Consider the following 15,014-nt stretch of genomic DNA (forward strand, 5'->3'; position numbering starts at 1 on the left):
CCACGTCTGTCAATGTGGTGCATCGAGGGCACTTGCACCTTAACCCCCCAAAAAATCACCCCATGATTACAATTGGGTGCGGTCTACAAATGGGTCTAACAATGCCATAACCCACCCAGTGTCATTCTGTCATTATCACAATAATAATTCTAATGATAGTGTGTTCCAGAAAAAGGACAATGTCGCCCTATTATTTACCACCATCCACTAAACGACAAAGAATAACAATACTTGAAGACAGATTTGTTACGAAAGCAGTCAGAGCAAACTAATCTTCCTTTACAACACAAGAAAAGGGTTAAGGAGGATCACATAAATGAATCAAGCATATAGGGCTCCTCATCCACCCACACAAACGAACCCACAAAGAAAAATAGAAATGCCATGGGATATCCCATCAGTGTAATATGGTGGGAATTGTAGGCCACAAACAACATAATTTGTACTCTACTGTCGAGGACATTTAGTCGACATCCTCATTAATTCTTAGACAAATGGCTCGAAAGCTGTCTCCTCTGGCAATGACAAATGGAAATACTAAATGGTTCCCATGTCGTTGCTGAAATAACACAAACTGTGGGACTCCCGTTTGGAGATGACAGCGCTGAGGGACTAAATGTAACAAACTACGATTAGTAAATCGAGCAAACAAATGTTGCAAAGCACAGAAATGGAGAGTAATGTCCCCAAAGGGCTAATGTACACATTAATACAACAAAGTCGCTTGTCATTCACTAATAATTGCAGAACCATTGTCACTGAAACTGTCATCTGAAAAAAAAGCCTTGCTCAATCCTCAAATGCATTAGTAGTGTTAAAGAGGAAAAACACAAGAAACTTGTCAGCACAGCTGCCAAGAACCAATAGAAAACTTCAACGAGACGGTGACCAAATATGACAACGTTTTTTTGCTTTGACCAGTTAAGACAAGCCCCAGATGATTGTCTATGTAGACACCCACACTACTGCTTTGTAGCGCATCGCTACTCAATAGTTATGAAGGCCTCCAAGTGTCGTAACACTCTAAATTAACCGGTCTGTCTTTTGATTGCATACACCTCAATGACAACAACGGTTGTTGCTTTACCAACCTTTCGACGGGTGTTTCTACAATAGCATAAGGCTCCTCTTTCTTTTCATAGACCCATCAAGCTCGATTTGTTGGTTCGTAGTTCCCAGATGAACACCAACCAAGGAAGTGCCTGTCAATTAGAGGTTATTTCGAGCTGAAATTATTTAAAAAATTCACCCGGAGGCAATTTGCTGACATCCTGAAACCAGCTTCAACCTTGAGGAAATTAAAGGTGGCCGTCTACTTTAAACACCGTTTGTTTTAAGCAACGTTGCACTTGTCTTTGTTAGTAGCTTGATGTAAAGTTCAAAATGTCTAAGATCCTAAAGTTACTTTCACCGAGCACTCTGGAAACAAAGCGTGTACTTAGCAACTGTATCGGACCTGGCCTCCTATTACTACTAACTTAAAGATTCAATAACCATCAATTCAGCCAAATGAAAATGTTACGAATAGAAACTCGGCACAGTCAAAAATACCCTTTGCACAAACCAATGAAACAAATACATTTACAAAAGGCCCAAAGTCCTCATTTATACTTGTCAGCAAGATTACACACCGCATCCATTTGTCACATCTAATTTGAAATGCATCCAAACCGGTTCAACACCGCCCCAGCTAAAGCATTCAGGCACACTTGATTGGTCCACAGTCATTTTCAAATACTAAAACATGTCGTCAACAGATTCATTTCTGGGTGAAAATAAAGGAACGTGTGGATGACTCCTATGAACGGAGATAGGCCATCTATTCGATTGGCGGCGATAAAGCTCTGTCATCAGCTTTGAAACGGTCTTTAATAGAAACGAACGTGTGTCTGAGGAGAAGTCGAATTGGATCCCAGTGTGGGCTATGGTGTCAGGTGTCGAGGCAGATGGCTGCGTGTTTGGAAAAGGCCTTGCCAGCAGCTTGATCCACTCCCTTGAGAGTATGTGGTGCTGGACAGAGAGAATGTCAGATGATAGCGCAGAGGTTCCAAACGGTTACAGAGACTGGGAATGCGGTTACAACAACACACGAGCAGGCTAAATGTTATCCTTCCTTTACAGGAGTGTATGAGAACACCAGTAGTGTTGATTCAAGTCATTCATATTTTTCCCAAGGACCCACCGAGAGCCATAGCTATGAAGAAATGCTGACATATTACACACCGGAAATTATTTTGCATTCTTCGAAACTCGAAAAAGTAGAGCTGTGCCGTCTAGGAAGTTCATCAAAAGGTTGCTTCGGTATTTAAATCTTTAATTGGCTTTAACTCCTTGCACTTAAGTCAATCCACTTAATTGACCTTAAACCTTGACCGTGGTCCGTGACCTAAGTCAATCACCTGACCAGTTTATGGCACCAGCCCAAACACCTCGCAGGCCCAGTCACCGTATAGTAATTACAGCTAAGAATAGATTAAACACACAAACGAGTCGAGTGAATAAAGCCGTCCATACTGGTAAACCTGTTAAATCCCATTTGTCACCCTGCAAGGGCTATGGCCCCCATGACTGACTAGCTGGGCTGGCAAAGCAGCGTGCTAAGACCAGGTGATTCACGTTTGAATGTCACCGCGATCAGTAGAGCGGAAGTCAGAGGCCTTTCCCCCGAGCTGGTGTCGCCTCTTTAGGGCTCTCTGCTGCTATCATGGGGAAGGATACGTTTTTTTTCTCCATCGACCTGCAACTAAACTCTCTATGGGGTTTACGAAGGAGTGGCGCATGCCTGGCCACAGTCTCACAGGTGAAATGTGGTATGGAGAATTGGGAATTAAGGGAGGTGATTGTGGAGGCAGCTCTTCCCTCCAGCTTCATGGTGAAATCAAATCATTAAAGACCCCCAGAGTGGCCCAGATGAAGGGAGGTCAACGGAGATTCCAGCAGAGACTTCCGGACTCCATGCAGGGACACCAAGAAAAGGGCTGGCTACCGCTGTCCTTCGCACAGATGGCCCAGGCTAGCTAATCCCAGTCTGCGTCCGTGCATTCCCTTGTTACCAGATACCGGGTCATAAGAGTTGCTGAAGGCCCTTTAAAAAATGTGTTTACCCAGTCCCAAAACCCCTTGTCTGTAACACTATCATGCAGCCTTTCTAGTCATGCACATTGAAATAGGTCTACAAGCTGGCCTGCGGTCAGGTTACACATGTGGATGATTCGATGTGCAGACTATCGCCAGTGGCCATTTTCCTGTTCTGCACCACACAGTATTTCTAGTCATGCGGCACAAAGTTGCAGACACCTGGTTAGGAATTGAAATATGTGCGGTACACTACTGGGCAGGGTAAGAAAAAGGTCAAGTGAAGGACAAGAGGAGAACTTGTTTAGTCTACAGCAGTATGGCACTTAGTCCTTCCTCTCTTGACCTTGTTTGGAGGAACACGAAACACGTCAGGATTGATTCTCTCGCACTCCATTATCTATAATCACGCAAACAATGCACATGATCATCCCTGCCAAGTAGGATACTGGCGATGAGATCACACTCCAATTATTTAACCTCCCCGGGGGAACCAACGAAGCAGAGTACAAGGAGGTGGGGAATATGGAGATGAGTAGAGAAACCTGACCCGCAAACAACAGATCCAGATAACATTACGCTCCAACGCCCTACAGCAAGAAGTACTCTGAGTTTTCAAACATCAAGAGTGGAAAAGGGGGAAAAGGGAACGCAGATAAGGATTTGTGGATGACTTTCATCTACAGTGAACACCTTGCTGAGGGACAACTTTCCTTGGCCTGCTCAAGGGGACCTTTAATGCAGACAGAAAATACCCTGAATACACTGCTCTGGAGTGTGGACTGCATCTATAAACGGGCTTGGCTCATCTCAGCTGTCCAGCATTCCAGGAACAGGTTTACAAAACAAAAGCTATGCCTTTTAATTAGCTGCCTCCAGTAAAAAAAAGTTGGAGCCCCATTGAGCAGGCTTGAGTGCTGACAGGTACTTTTGCAAATTCAGATAAAAGGAGCTAATCTGGCCAAACAAAATCACCCTTAAGCTTGTCCTCCCAGGCGCTTGGCAATACAAATGCTATTGATTTTAGCCATATGAGGAGGGTATGCAGGCTAGAATTGGTTGCCAGTTTTGAGCATTTTAGACATGTTGATGAGTGGAAGGATTTTGGGAGCCAAAGGACCACAGCACTTCCCTTGTTCCCATAGCCATTTTTTMGGGGATCCTCGTGTGTTTTGGGGACTTTATATTTAGGAAAAAGCTAATCTCAGCTAATGTATTCTTGGCTGCCTCTTGATCTACCAAGGTCTATCCTGGAGAAAACGACTCCCTCTTTTCAAAGTTGAGCATTTCTGTCAGATTCCTTTTCTCGTGGCCCGATAAACCACTTCACAAGTCATTGTGTTTGACATCTCAAACACGCAAAGCATCAGCGAGCTATAAGAAGATGCACTTAGCAGGCGTTTCTCCAAAAGTCTGAAATCAAAAGTGCCGCGTTGTAGGCTGATGAAGGCAACAGCTGGACTGTCAAGGTTAACACTGCCACACTGGGTAGAAGAAACAGACTTAGTTTTAATAAAACCCAACCCTTTACACAGGTACCAACTAGTTTAGTTGACAAATTATCCTCATATATGCTTGTGTGTGTGAGACTTATTTTGATAGCATAATAATATCATCATCACTACGCTATCAAAACACAATTTTTAGCAACAGCCTACATACTTAGGATAGATTGATTAGAAACTATACAAAATGTCTTGTAGAGCAAACGTATCCAATTTGAGAAGGCATACTCAGTGGCGTAGTGGAGGGTATACGCAAGTATACGGCGTATAACCATTTATTTTCAATGGTCATTGCATTTACTCACTTCTTAATGCCCAAGATGCATACCATCAGAGATGGAAATATCCATTTGAAATGTAGAAAGTGATCCAAAGATGCAACAGCCATCATGGGTTGCCAATATGACTAGGATAATGCCTTTGGTTGCTAGACAATGAAAGAACAGGTTGCTAGACAATGAAAGAACACTAATTGAACAGGATAATACATATGAGGAAGGCTTAATAAAATAAATTGCCTCCACATTTCTATGGTGGAATTTTGGCTATAGGCTACTTTGAAGCTAGGTAAGAACTCCTCATAATATGAAATAAAATGTCCAGGTTTCAAACAATTAAGGAACAGGAAAAATATAGCAATGCTAATGATAGGCCCCAGGTAGATGGAAAGGCTTTCCCAAAAGCCTTCTCAATTAAATGTTAACTAGCTACAAAGTAGCCTATGCCTACCTTGCGAAATAATATCATGATTATTGTTATCAATCCAGTGGCCATTTGTTTTGCAAACTCCATCTCATGTGCAACAGAAACACCACTAACCACAGTGTTAGGTACCTGAGCCTTTGAATTAAAGGGAAACTACACTCAAAAATGTAAAAAAAATCCCAGATCTCAAAAGTTGTCTCCTGATGTGGTTTACGCGTTGTTGTGGACTTATAAAAACAACAAAATTAGATATTTTATTTAAAAAGGTGTGAGCGAAAACCTGAGAGAAAAAACATGGGGCAAATCTGAAACCTGTGAATTTCTGACTCCGTTGACAGACTTATTTATCTGTTTCAATAGCAGGCCTACTATTAGCAAGCCCAAGATGTACTCTTAAGGAGCCTAATAATTGACGTTACTCCTAAAGGTCAAAGGACCTCATGTTATTTTCGGAGGTAGACTGGCTCTGGCTGCCAAAACAGCCAAATGCTCCATCTAAACGGGAATTGATTCTCAATTGCAATACGATTCTAGAAAAATAAACCACTTTACTTTCCTATCCCAACAAAATAATTTCACATATGCAAAATACACACTGTTTTAACCAGCTTTATCACAGTTGTAGCCGACAGTATTTTTCAGTGACGTTTCTGGCGGCCTTCTTCCGTTACACACAGGTGTTCGGAGCATGCTAGATAGCACAGTGGTCCCTCAGTCTTCCGTATTTCTTCTGTAAACACTTGTTGTAAGATGGAGATATGGCCTTATGGGAACACTAACCCCATAAAAAAGTTGTGCATCAATTGAACGTTTCTTGCTGATATGAAATATAAAGTCGTTATACTTCCAAAACTGTACCACAAGCAATGCATGTCAATGTTCAGAACGAGTGCCAGGGCTCTTAACAAAACTCCCCAGTACAGATAACACCTTCATCCAATGACCTTCATCCAATGAGTCATGATCAAGGGCTAACTATTAAGGCTTCCGCATGCTTCAGTGCGGCTGGCACCTAGCCACCTAGCGAGTGTGCTCACATCTTCACTTGAAAAACAAGAATAAAGCAGCAAAAGTACTGTTTGTCCATCTTGAGGTGCCATAGCCAGTAGCCATTCACTTCCTCAAATAGTCAGGATGAATCTTAGATAACTCAAGAAATCTGTGATTCATTTACATTTTTTTAGTCGAGGAGATCATAGTCTCGCAATTTTACATCCAAATAATTTTTGGGGTGCAGTATTTCTCAAGTGAAAAAAAAACAGAATGAAAACGAGCCGTCTATCGTTGAACGACAACAAACACTTAATTTAAGAATCCCCACTGCTGAACAATGACTGATGAAGAGGTGTAAACTTAGGCTACCGAAATTCGGCTTGTCTCAATTTTTTGTGTGCGCACGAACGCACAAAGAAACCCTTGCTGAAGTCCAAAACGAACATAAACATCACAAAATGCTGTCATAATATATACACAAACTGTTTCCGAATATTTCTCCACGGGAAGCATGCAGGCCTTTAAGCCTACTGCATGCTTCTGCTAGGGGACCCAAACGAGGGTGCTTCGCTAGAAAAACAAGAAAAAGGCCATAATAGTACTGTTTGTCCATCTTGAGACGCCATAGCCAGATACACTTCCTCAAAATAGTCTGAATTAATCTAAAATAACTGAAGAAATCGGTCATTATTTTCACTTTTTTGTCAAGGAGATCATAGCTGGGCAATTTTACATCTAACTATGATGTTTAGTGCAGTTTTTCTCAAGTACATTTTTTTGCATAAAAAACTATTAGTCTCTCCTTGAATTACAAACACTTAATTGAACAATCCCTACTGTTGACCAATCACCAATCTTCCTCAACCTATTTCGGCTTGCCTCTAGACAAAAATCTGTGCACGAACAACCGAAAAAAAAAACTTGCCGAAAACCAAAAACGTCACAAAATGTCGTCATAATATATGCAGGAACTGTTCCAGACGGGAAGTATGTGGACGCCTTTAGGTTGTCCTGACTTAAAGACCAATATAGGATGTATCATTTTAGGTGTGTATGTCACTGTTTCTCATAGAATTCTTCACAAAAAAGTTTGTATAATTTTGGCAAAAGGTTTGTATACCTACTTCACACCACTGTCGTTTTTGCCTTTTTCCCTTTGAATCCCAACATAGCATGCAGTGAGTTTAGCAAACAATCAACATTTGACTCAAAGGAAAGAAGTTGAGCTAGCGCTGTTATTTGTAGAATATCAAGAAGCCGTATCGTATCAATGCTGGCTACAAAATATCAGTCCAGTTTACAATTTATGAACGGTGTTTTGCTTCTAATGAAAAGTTAATGTAATTTAGGCTAGAGAGCCCGCTGTTGAGGGCGAACTCACAGCACAATAGAATCGCAGACCCTTTTCAGATCTCGCTGTTGTTTTTACCATTCGACACCAGATTTAGCTGGTCAGGCCGACTTTTAAAGTTGCATTCGGTTATGATACCATTTGAACAGCTTTCATATCAATTCATGCCAACGTGTAATTCTTATAAATGTGGCTACTTTAATCGAATTACTTAAAACAACAAAAAAGATCTTACCTCAGGCGAGATCTAGATAACTCCCATCCCATTTTATCCAAAACGATTAACTTGAATGCTTAACATCCTAGTTGAAGAATAAACTGTATTTATCAATGACTTTTTGCAATTGCAACTAGACAAAGCCCCGTCCCTACAATTCATGAACTGTATCAATAGGCCTAGCTGTGTCTGTCTATACAACTAGTTTCTGTTGGGTCGCGCTGGCAGCATCCGCAGAAGTCCCGCCTATCCCATGCGGTAATTTGTTTAGGGATAGGCTGACCTACCGTGACGTTATTGCTCGTTTGTTCTCTGAGATGTCAATCATCACTTGTAATTACTGAAACATAGACACAGATAATGCAGAAAGAATGAGTAAAATCATACAGAATACAGTAATGAAAACGTGAGCATAAGTAATAGTAGTGACACATTATCTTTCCTGTACTGCTCGACAATGAATCCACTTTGGTCCACATTGTGTCCACATAAAGTAGCCTATCTAAATGAAGGCTCTTAAATGGTCCATTACTACCCCCAACTGGAAGTTTGCACAGCCATGAATTGGACTACAAGTTGTCTTGCTTTTTGTAACAATAATAAAGTGAATATATCTGAGCCTGGTCTTCTAAAATGTCTACTCGAAAGGCAATCTTCCTAGATACTTCAAATTCATTGAAAGAGTATGAGAGGTTGAACTTCTTCATGATAACCTGAAATAGGCTTCTCTATTACAACTAATAAACTGACAAACCACTTCAATTCAATATGAACAGAGACTGCAAATAATCTTTGATTTATTTATTTTTTCTTTACAAAAGTGATTACAATTATAAATGATAGTCTACTGTACAGCAGATTAAAATAGGTATCAATGGCAGTTCTTTCTTTATGTGCTCTGCATGCAATTCATACACAGTTGAAAGAAATTAGACACCAAGTGGCATTAAAGAGACAGAGCAAATACATTTTGATCATCTTGTATGGTATTCAATGGGGTAAGTCTATTCAGTTCAGTGTATTGCACTATTTGTGACCCTGCATCAAGTGTCTGATTGCTTCAATACAGTAATGTGTATTGCTTTATGTTGTATCAGGCAGTCAAGTCATGGTAACAGCCAGTAACCAATGGAAAGAGACACAAAGAAGATTGTAGTGCTTCGGCCCTCCATTGGCCATTGACATCCATCAATTATTGAGTGGAAATCCATCTTTGGTATGYGACGTTTGATATGGGATGTCCTGACTCTCTGTTGTCTCTAAAGATCCCATGGCACTTTTAAGAGTAGGGGTGTTAACCCCGATGTCCTGGCTAAATTCCCAACCTGGTCCTCATACCATCATGGCCACCTAATCATCCCCAGCTTCCAATTGGCTCATTCATCCCCCCTCCTCTCCCATGTACCTATTCCCCAGGTCGTTGCTGTAAATGAGAATGTGTTCAACTTACCTGGTAAAATAAGGGTTAAAAAAAAATGGGTTGAGGATACCTAGTCAAAATCACAGGTAAGAGTTTAATATGGGGAATTCTAGCTAATTTCCCTTATTGAAGAACAGTACATTCATGACTACTTTGGTCTTGTATGGATGTTTTCAGTCTCCTGTAGTGAGATTCTTGCAGACTGCTTGCAGCTGGTGTAAAGTAGGAGGGATATCTGTACTTTACTATTTATATTTTTGCAACTTTACATTTTTCTTCAATACATTCCTAAAGAAAATAATGTACTTTTTACTCCATACATTTTCCCTGACACCCAAAGTACTTGTTACATTTTGACAGGGAAATAGTCCAATTCACACACTTATCAAGAGAACATCCCTGGTCATCCCTTCTGCCTCTGATCTGGCGGACTCACTAAACACACATGCTTTGTTTGTAAATTATGTCTCAGGGTTGGACTGTGCCCCTGGCTTATCCGTCCATTAAAACATTTGTTTTATTATTGTGCCATCTGGTTTGCTGAATATAAGGAATTTGAAATGGTTTATACTTTTACTTTTGATACTTAAGTACATTTTAGCAATTCAGTTTACTTTTGATACTTAAGTATATTTAAAACCAAATACCTTTGGACTTTTACTCAAGTAATAGTTTACTGTGTGACTGACTTGAGTCATTTTCTATTAAGGTATGACAATTGAGTACTTTCTCCACCACTTCTGCTTGCACACGATAGTCCTCTAATGTCACTGAGACAATGTGAAGTAAAAGTCCATTTGGAGTCAAGGTTGGAAAAGGGGCAGAATAAACTGATCATAGATCTGGGTCTGAATCCCACAAAGCATCTCAGAGTAGGAGTGCTGATCTAGGATCTGTCATATCATCTTATTCATTATGATCTAAAAAAAGCAAACTAATCCTAGATCAGCACTCCTACTCTGAGACGCTATACGTTTAGGGCCACTTTAATCTCTGGCTGGTTGGTCACTGGTCTGTGCTTCAGCGTGGCATGGGCACCACCTGGGGGGAGAAGAAGGAACATGAGAATACATTGAAGATTAAAATTGAGTTGTTCAGGGCAAAACCAGTTTCAGACAATTGTTCACTCAGAATGTTCAGGCTGTATCAAAAGGTGTTATCTGTGTTAAAACAGACATGCATACACATCAAGCTTTTCCTAATGAGGTGTCCATGTAGAACTTGATTTAGAATTGAAATGTAAAAGTCTGAAATCTAAATCAATGTTACTTATTTACTTAGGCTACACTTTGCAGTATGAAACCAGTTGGTTTGTGTGTAGAAATATTAATGCAAGAATGTATGTGTATTACACTATTGCAGATGCATTGTGTGTGTGTATGTGTGTGTGTGTGTTTTGAATGCAGATATATACAAATATAAGATGAACACTTTTGTTGATCTTACATACCTCATATTTTTGGACCACAGTAATTCAAGGCGCTCTTTCCCGGTCTGTGCCATTCCAAATATCCTCCAGCTCCTCTTCCTCCTCCTCAAACTGCCAATGATCAGGATGAATATGATCTGGTTCTCTTTTGGGTGAAGTTTCTTTTTCCAATACCATCATGGGTGCGGAGCTGTCYGAGCACACGCAACAGTTGTCCTCAGAGCACACAATGACTCGTCCAGACCTGCGCACACCCGTCCACGTGGAGTCTTCAGACACAGTAGACAAGATCTTGATCTCTACAACCCGAAGTGCACTTTGGAAAGTGAATTGCCTCTTTGCCGAAGGGAAGTATATGTGGTTATTGAGGTCTTGAATCTTAGTGTGAACACTTAAACAGTTGTGCTTGTGGTTCGGTGGCGGTTCAGTGCGGGCGTGGTCATGCATCATCGAGCTGCTGCAGTGTGGTTCAGTGCGTTGCTTGTTAGAGTCCAAAATGGCCACTGGAACYGAACTCTCAACCTTATCCTCATCGTGGAGACCCACAGTGCTGGAGAAAATGTTCTCATGTCCAGCAGCAAGGGCAGGACTCCTCGTGGCGCATCTTAGGTCGTGATAGGCGTCATCTTTCGCAGGTAGCGAGACACACTGAACCAAAAGAGAAGCAGACTCTGCGCTGACCTTCTGCAAGTCCTGCCTTGCTGTTTCACAGCTCATTTCCTCTTTCGGACTGAGGGCGAAAGTATGGCCAATCACTTTGTGAGTCTGACTGAGTGGGTTTGAGTCTGCCAATTTGTATAGATTCAAAGGTGAACCATTTTGACCAGCAAAGTCCCCTGTTTTGCAGATACTTTCCTCCCCTGGACTGAGGGTGAAATTCTGCCCAATCACTTTCTGAGTTAGACTGAGTGTATTTGATCCTGGCGGTCTACACGGAATCGAAGGTGAACCATTCGGACTGTCATGTTCCCCATCAGCTTCAAGATGCCTTTCCTTCTCTGGACTGAGGGCGAAAGTCTGTCCAATTACTTTGGACGATACGTGAGTCTGACCGAGTGTGTTTGAYCACGATGGTCTATACAGATTCAAAGGTGGACTGGCATGGTCCCCATTGGCTTCAGAAGGCACTTTCTCAGTTGTGAGGTCTTTTGCACCCATCTGTGAGATTTTCCCCCAATCCTTGGGCAGGTCAAAGCTCAACATCGACCCAAGAGGGATAACGCCATAGTGGCTCTTGTCTTGCCTAATGGTCATCTCATTGGGTCCATGCAAGAAATTCCCCTGGATGGTAGGAACGGTAGGAATGCTTGACGTGTCTGAAGAGTTTCTATCTATGACACTCACCACAGAATTATTTTTGATATACAGTTGGAGTTCTGTATTTACTGGACTCCCTTGTTTGGCACGGCATTCCTTCTTATCCTCCAGTGGCCAGGTGTAGGCTCTGTGTGTGGCACCGATGGGCACGGTAGTAACCCCCTCCGGCTTGGGCATTCCGACAATGCCAGTCACAGTGTGCCTGTGTGTAATTTTCTTCCTCCTTTTCATCGGTCCCTTCAGGTTTAAGGTAGAGGTGGGACTGGTTCTGGGTAAGGTGGGGAGCAAGACAGTACTGACTTGGGGTACGAAAGTAGCGTTGGTTGAGCTTGTGGAAACGGTGGTTGACAGGTGGCTCGTGTCTGGGATATGAGGCGATGCCACCTCTTCAAAAACAGGACTTCCGTCTGTGACTTGCAGATAGGTGCTCACCTGAAACAGATTAAGATAGTTGGATGTATTAAAATACAAAACTCTGCAAAATGTGACTTTCATTATCCTTGGAAGTTAAATGCTTACGCAACCATGATCAAAGACATCTTAGATTCATGTACGAAGACCCAATTTGATACTCGTGCAAACTTTATGAAATATGTAGTTGATCCTGTAGGAAAATACTGTACGTTATTTTAAGACATTACTTCAGCTGCAAGCCTTCAAAATGGGATCGCACATTCTGCAAACGTTATCAAAATCACATGGAGATGAGGTGGTCTCATACCCAGCTGCAGTGGCAATGGCTTGACCATGACTAATCCACTGAGTGTGAGCCAAGTTGATGAAACACCACATCTGGAATGGGGGACCTTACAGAAGTCTTACAGCACATTCCTTTACTAATAGCTGCTCTAAGCCATTGGGATCAGCTCTCCCTATCCCAGTCCCAATCTAAAGCTTTTTAAGATAAACACAATAAAAATGTGCCTGAATGTCTTGAGGTTCTACTAGATGTTTTGTGTTATTAGCTGTGGGGATGGGTTTATCGGCCTTGAAATACACCGCATGGCCAAAAGTATGTGGACACCTGTTCGTCGAACATCTCATTCTAAAATCATGGGCGTTAAGATGGAGTTGATCCCCACCTTTGCTGCTATAACAGCCTCCACTCTTCTGGGAAGGCTTTTCACTCGATGTTGGAACATTGCTGRGGGGACTTGCTTCCATTCAGCCATAAGAACATTAGTGAGGTCGTGCAGTCGGCATTCCAATTCATCCTAAAGGTGTTCGATGGGGTTGAGTTCAGGGCTCTCTGCAGAACAGTCAAGTTCTTCCACACCGATCTCGACAAACCATTTCTGTATGGACCTCACTTTGTGCACGGGGGTATTGTCATGCTTAAACTGGAAAGGGCCTTCCCCAAATTGTTGCCACAAAGTTGAAGGCAACCAATCATTTAGAACAGGGGTGGGCAACTCCAATCCTCTGGGGCCTGATTGGTGTCACACTTTTTGTACATCCCTAGCAAACACAGCTGATTAATCAAATTGCATTCTAAACTGAAGATCATGATTAGGTGATTATTGGAGTCAGGTGTATTAGCTGGGGCAAAACTGTGACACCAATCAGGCCCCATAGGACTGGAATTGCCCACTCCTGGTCTAGAGTGTCAATGTATGCTGTAGGGTTAAGATTTCGCTTCCCTGTAGCTAAGGGGCCTAGACTGAACCATGGAAAAACAGTCCCAGACCATTATTCCTCCTCCCCCAAACGTTACAGTTGGCACTATGCATTGGGGCAGGTAGCGTTCTCTTGGCATCCGCCAAACCCAGATTTGTTTGACGGACTGCCAGATGGTGAAGTGTGTTTTGTGTGCGGCTGCTCGGCCATGAAAATCCATTTCATGAAGCTCCCGACAAACAGTTCCAGAGGCAGTTTGGAACTCGGTAGTGAATGTTGCAACCAAGGACAGACGATTTTTGCGCGCTTCAGCACTCYGCGGTCCGTTCTGTCAGCTTGTGGGGCCTACCACTTCGCGGCTGAGCCGTTGTTGCTCCTAGACTTGTAAGTCGCTCTGGATAAGAGCGTCTGCTAAATGACTTAAATGTAAATGTAAATGTAGACGTTTCCACTTACAGTTGACCAGGGCAGAAATGTTAAAACTGACTTGTTTGGAAGATGGCATCCTATGACGGTGACACATGGAAAGTCACTGAGCTCATTCTACTGCCAATGTTTGTCTACGGACATTGCATGGCTGTGTGCTCAATTTTATACACCTGTTAGCAACAGGTGTGGCTAAAATAGCCGAATCCACTCATTTGAAGGGGTGTCCACATACATTTGGCCATGTAGTGTATTTGTGCCTTTTAGGTAGACTTGACAGTATAACATCATCGTACACGTTGGGTCAACTACCTGCTTACAGACATCTACAGCAACATAATTCAAATCTTTTTTGTCCAAAACTTTGCATCCTCCATTTAATTTGGTTGATGTTGTCTTGTGGTATGTAGATATGAATATGTGGTGATCTGTACTCACCCTATGCACAGGTTCCACTGCCTGCCTTGGCTCCACTGGCCCCTGATGCAGACTGCCCCCTGGTGGCTGTTGGTCAAAACTGAGGATGAGGTTGATGCTGCTGCCCAGTGGGGTGACAGTAGCACAGGGCTCTTCAAGGATAATGCTGGGCGAGTTTACTGCCACAGCCAAGGGGACGTGTGGTGTGACGTTTACCAGCTTGGCAAAGTTTTCTCCATGGTGACCTATCCCCGGTTGGGATTTTTGTGGTCCTTCAAACCGGCTCGCCACCATCAGCCTGTGCTTTGTGGACAGTCTTTCCGAGGACTTGTGTTCTGCCAGAGAGGATAGATTCTGCAAAGAAAACCAAAGATTTTGTTCAATAACTCCCATTTTAAAATATTTAAATTATTTGTAGGTTTTGTGCAATAAGCCTTGATCCTTAGGAGCATATTTTTCCAAGATTTGAGCAGGTTGAATATTGTCAGAAAGCACTTGGTCTTCTATACACATTACACATCTATACAGTAGCTTCACCACAG

General features: G+C 42.3%; 2 protein-coding genes across 8 annotated transcripts in view; both read right to left on the reverse strand.

Annotated features, from left to right (window-relative positions):
* The window catches only part of LOC112068651 (signal-induced proliferation-associated 1-like protein 2), a 95,397-nt gene extending 87,328 nt beyond the window's left edge, over window positions 1-8,069 (reverse strand). For 3 of the 4 annotated variants that reach the window (XM_024135840.2, XM_024135838.2, XM_024135837.2), the window contains exon 1: window positions 7,865-8,069. The gene's annotated coding sequence lies outside the window, so the exon portion shown is untranslated. The remainder of the gene's footprint in view (window positions 1-7,864) is intronic. The other variant, XM_024135839.2, reaches the window with a different exon arrangement.
* Window positions 8,070-8,626: 557 nt separating this feature from the next.
* Window positions 8,627-15,014, reverse strand: part of LOC112068652 (uncharacterized) — a 34,002-nt gene continuing 27,614 nt past the window's right edge. For 3 of the 4 annotated variants that reach the window (XM_024135842.2, XM_024135844.2, XM_024135846.2), the window contains 3 exons: window positions 14,494-14,826; window positions 10,717-12,444; window positions 8,627-10,307 (listed from right to left, as the gene is read on the reverse strand). In XM_024135842.2, the coding sequence (XP_023991610.1) occupies window positions 10,741-12,444; window positions 14,494-14,826 (2,037 nt within the window). In that variant the 3' untranslated portion in view covers window positions 8,627-10,307; window positions 10,717-10,740. The remainder of the gene's footprint in view (window positions 10,308-10,716; window positions 12,445-14,493; window positions 14,827-15,014) is intronic. The other variant, XM_024135845.2, reaches the window with a different exon arrangement.

This window comes from Salvelinus sp. IW2-2015, unplaced genomic scaffold (assembly GCF_002910315.2).
Source record: "Salvelinus sp. IW2-2015 unplaced genomic scaffold, ASM291031v2 Un_scaffold640, whole genome shotgun sequence".
Lineage (NCBI taxonomy): Eukaryota > Metazoa > Chordata > Actinopteri > Salmoniformes > Salmonidae > Salvelinus > Salvelinus sp. IW2-2015.